The sequence below is a fragment of the Carlito syrichta genome, unplaced genomic scaffold (assembly GCF_000164805.1).
Source record: "Carlito syrichta isolate Samal-C Ts95f unplaced genomic scaffold, Tarsius_syrichta-2.0.1 Scaffold153821, whole genome shotgun sequence".
In the NCBI taxonomy this organism is placed as follows: Eukaryota; Metazoa; Chordata; class Mammalia; order Primates; family Tarsiidae; genus Carlito; species Carlito syrichta.
Window position 1 is genome coordinate 16,137 of NW_007097917.1, and position 4,530 is coordinate 20,666.

At 53.4% G+C, this 4,530-nt stretch overlaps 1 protein-coding gene across 1 annotated transcript in view; it reads left to right on the plus strand.

Annotated features, from left to right (window-relative positions):
• RILPL1 (Rab interacting lysosomal protein like 1) overlaps positions 1-4,530 on the plus strand; it is a 28,057-nt gene that overhangs the window by 16,041 nt on the left and 7,486 nt on the right. The window contains exon 4 of the mRNA XM_008050838.1: positions 1,219-1,311. Coding sequence (XP_008049029.1) covers positions 1,219-1,311 — 93 coding nt within the window. The remainder of the gene's footprint in view (positions 1-1,218; positions 1,312-4,530) is intronic.

The following is a 4,530-nucleotide window of genomic DNA, read 5'->3' on the forward strand; positions in this document are numbered from 1 at the left end:
AGGCAATTCACTCACCGCAGCCTCCCAAAGGCACGGGATTACAGGCTGAGCCACCGAGCCCGGCTGCCTGTTTTCTTATCTGCTTCCACATGGAGCAGAGCTGTCAGCAGCCCGAGGACGGAAGCCTTATCTGTCTTGTTCATGGCTAAGTTCCTAGCATTTAGAATGGCACTGGCTGGGCAAGAGGATCGCCTGAGACCAAGGGTTCAAGACCAGCCTGGGCAAAATGGTGAGACCTTGTCTCTACAAAACAAAATCAAAAAATTAGCTGGACATGGTGGCTTGTGCCTAGTTCCAGCTACTTGGAAAACTGAGGTGGAAGGATCACCTGAGCCCAGCAGGTCGAGGCTGCGGTGGCCATGAGCGTGCCACTGTATTCCAGCTTGGGCGACAGTGTGACTCTGACTCAAAAAAAAAAAAAAGAATGGCAGTTAGCACACAGTAGGTGCCTGTTGAATGGAAAGTCGGAAGGAAGGACACATATACCAGACGTGGTCCCTGCACCAGTGGGGAAGATAAGAGATGCGCAGAAGACTGGGCACCGTGGCTCATGCCTATAATCCTAGCACTTTGGGAGGCCGAGGTAAGAGAATTACCTCAGCCCACGGGTTTAAGACAAACCTGGATAACTTGGAGAGACCTCATCTCTACAACAAATCAAAAAATTAGCCAGGTATGGTGGCGCACGCCTGTAGTCCTAGCTACTTGGAAGGCTGAGGTGGAAGGATCGCCTGAGCCCAGCAGGTCAAGGCTGCAGTGGCCATGAGTGTGCTACTGCACTCCAGCCTGGGCAGCAGAGTGAGACTCCAACTCACACACACATGAAAAAGATACACAGAAACTATAGCACCACACATTGTGTATGTGCCCCACGAGAAAGGGTTACAGACTGTGCGCTGGCTTGGAGATGGGGTAAAAATCAGGAAGGCTTCCTGGAGGAGTTGGCATTTGAACTGGGCCTTCCTGAAAGGTTAGGGTAGTATTTAGGTGTGGGAGGTGTTGAGGGGTGGGTGACATATTTTGGGTGAAAGAAACCACAAGGGTATGGAGACGAGAAAACGTGTAAGGAAAGGAAATGGGGAGTGATTCTATTTGTCTGGACTCCAAAGAATAAACTAAAAGTAGGGGTGTGGGTCCCCTCAGACCATCAGATGTCTCTGGAACCTTCTCGTTCTCACGGAATTGTTGACTCTTTTTCCCTCATTCATTTCCTTCCAGTGAAGAATTGGAGGAGGAAAATCGAATACCCCAGCCCCCACCCATTGTACACCCGAGGACGTCCCCCCAGCCGGAGTCGGGCATCAAGCGACTGTAAGTGATGCGCTTCCAGCACGTGGGCCATTCCACGCACGTGGGCCATTCCACACACGACTGACCTGGCCGTTCTCGTGTCCTCGGATCCCTCCACCTGGGCACCGGCTCCCAGGGCCGGGCTTGTCACTAACCACATCCTGCTGAGACGGGCTTAACCCCGGAGCACATGTGGCCTGGCCCCTACTTGGGGTTCACCCCCGTCCTGAATGCTGAGTTCCTCCTGGAGGTCTCTGGGCAGAGAGGTTGGGGGGGGAGGGCGGCGCTTGGGCCTATGGCCAATGCTCGGGAGCTTGCTTGTGTGGCGGGTGGGGTGGGTGTGTCTCTGGGCCTTGGAGGACAGGAGATCAGGCCAGGGAGATGGGGGTGGCCTACGCATCGTAAAGGCTTGGGACGCCTGCTCTGAGATGCCTGGGATGGCCCCGGGTCCGCCCATCTGCATTTCTCTGATGATTCAGGCTTTAGCCCTCCATCTACCCATAAGCATTGGCTGGTGCATAATACTTGCAGTCAGGCCCTGGCTGTGACTAGTCTCCACACTCCACCAGACTTTTTTTTTTGAGTTGGAATCTCACTCTGTTGCCCAGGCTGGAGTGCAGTGGCACACTTACGGCCACCCCAGCATTGACCTGCTGGGCTCTGGTTATCCTTCTGCCTTAGCCTTTTAAGTAGCCAGAACTATAGGCATGTGTTACCACGTCCAGCTAATTTTTTATTTTACTGTAGAGACGAGGTCTCATCAAGTTGCCGAGGCTGGTCTCAAACCTGCAGGCTCAGGCAATCCACTTGCCTCAGCCTCCCAAAGTGCTGGGATTACAGGCTGAGCCACCATGTCCAACTTCCACCAGACTTTAAGCCACGTCAGTGGTTCTAGGCATCGACAGATCCCTTTGTGATTATGATGAAAGTTTACAGGCCCTTTCCCTGGGAGGGGGGAATATGTAAAACTTTGGTACAGTTTCAGGAGGTTCAAGGGCCCCAAAGCCCTTCAGATGAAGGCTTAAACCCTCTGGTTCAGTTAGATGGCTGACCTATCCTGAGACCCGGCTTTGTGCCAGGCACTGTTCCCGTAGGTGATAATGTTGGAGCCTCCCACACAAGGGAAGGGAGCCATTGTCATTCCCATCTTCAGCTAAGAAGCAGAGCCAGGGTTTGAACCCAGGCAGTCTGTCCCCGGGACCCGTGTTTTATTTTATTTTTTATTTTATATTTTTTGAGTTGGAGTCTGACTCTCTCGCCCAGGCTGGAGTGCAGTGGCGTGCTCCTGGCCACCACGCCTCAAATATGCTGGGCTCAGGCAATCCTTCTGCCTCAGCCTTCCAAGTAGCTGAAACTACAGGAACGCACCACCATGCCTGGCTGATTTTTTGGTTTACTATAGGGATGAGGTCTCGCCAAGTTGCCCAGGCTGGTCTCAAACCCATTGACTCAGGCATTCCTCTCACTTTGGCTTCCCAAAGTGCTGAGATTATAGGCATGAGTCACTGCGCCCAGTCCTTTTTAAATTATTTATTTATGTATTTATTTTTAGTTGGAGTCTCGCTCTGCCGCCCAGGCTGAAGTGCAGTGGCACACTCATGGCCACTGCAGCCTCGACCTGCTGGACTCTGGCGGGCCTTCCGCCTCTGCCTTCCAAGTAGCTGGAACTACAGGCACATGCCATCATGCCCAGCAATTTTTAAAATTTATTGTAGAAATGAGGTCTCACCAAGTTGCCCAGGCTGGTCTCAAACCCGTGGGCTCAGGCAAGCCTCTCGCCTTGTCCTCCCAAAGTGCTGGGATTACAGGCGTGAGCCACTGTACCTGGCTATTTTTTTTTTTTTTTGAGTCAGAGTCTCACTCTGTCGCCCAGACTGGAGTGCAGTGGCACGCTCACGGCTACAGCAGCCTCTACTTGCTGGGTTCAGGCAATCCTTCCGCCTCAGCCTTCCAAGTAGCTGGAATTACAGGCACGCACCACTACGCCCAGCTAATTTTTCGATTTATTTTAGAGATGAGGTCTTGCCAAGTGGCCTAGGTTGGTCTCAAACCCCTGGGCTCAGGCAGTCCTTTTGCCTCTGCCTCCCAAAGTCCTAGGATTACATGCTTGAGCCACCGCACCTGGCCTGAACCCGTGTTTTAAACTCTTCACAGGCCATCCTTGTGCTTGTAGTGTTGTAGCCTTATCATGCCCCCCGAGAGGGTCTTCCTGGCTCTGGGCCTTCCAGTTCTTCTACCCAAGGCTTCCTTACAGAAGAGGCCTTGGGGCTTTCCCCCGAAACCCAGCAGAAGCTTTGTGAGAGCAGGGGGTGTGGGTTGCAAAGCCGGTGGGACAGTGGGGACAGAGATAGTTAGAGCGTTACCTGTGTGCCCCGACTGTCCATACCAGTGACACGTGGGAATTCTTGGCCAGTTCCTGCCCTGTGAGTTGATTTAATGCAGTATGTGTGCAGGTCTGTGACTGCTGGGCCGTCTGCACTGAGAAAATGGGACCCTCTTTCGGAGGCTGAGGGGTGGGGGAGAGAGAGAGAGAGAAAGAGAGAAAGAGACAGACATAGAATTTGACTAAGTAACAAATTCCCAGGTTCCTCTGGCTTCAGGCTCAGCTGAATCCAGGCCTCGTTCCCTCCAGCCCTGATGGTTTTCCTGTCTGTGGGCTCCGTTCTCAGCCACTCTCCCCAGATGGGGGATGGCCATACGGCCGCCCTCAGCCCAGGGCTCTGTTTTCTTCTGTCTGTGACTCCAGGTTGGAGTTTCTGTTCCCAAGAATTCCACAGATGTCACTGAATCGAGTGTCACTGGCTCTGGCTGAGTGACAGGACCACCCCTAAACCAGTCACAGGGCAGCAGGTCGATTGTCGCAGGCTGCGTGTCCTCCTCACCCCTGAAGTGTGGAGTAGTTTTCACTCCATCCAATTCATGTGGGCTGACACCAGGGGAAAGAACGGCCCCTAGGCAAGACCAGAGTGCTAGACAGAGGCATGGAGGATCCCCTGTCTCCTCATCTTAATGGTGAGGAAGCCCTTCCGTCTTGGTTCTTTCTTTTTTTTTTTGAGTTGGAGTCTCACTCTGTCCCCAGACTGGAGTGCAGTGGCCGCTCCCGGCCACCGCAGCCTCGACCTGCCTGCGCTCCGGCGATTCTTCCGCCTCAGCCTGCCGAGTAGCCAGAATTACAGGCAGGCGCTACCACGCCTGGCTGGTTTTTTGATTTATTGTAGAGATGAGGTCTCGCTGCCCAGG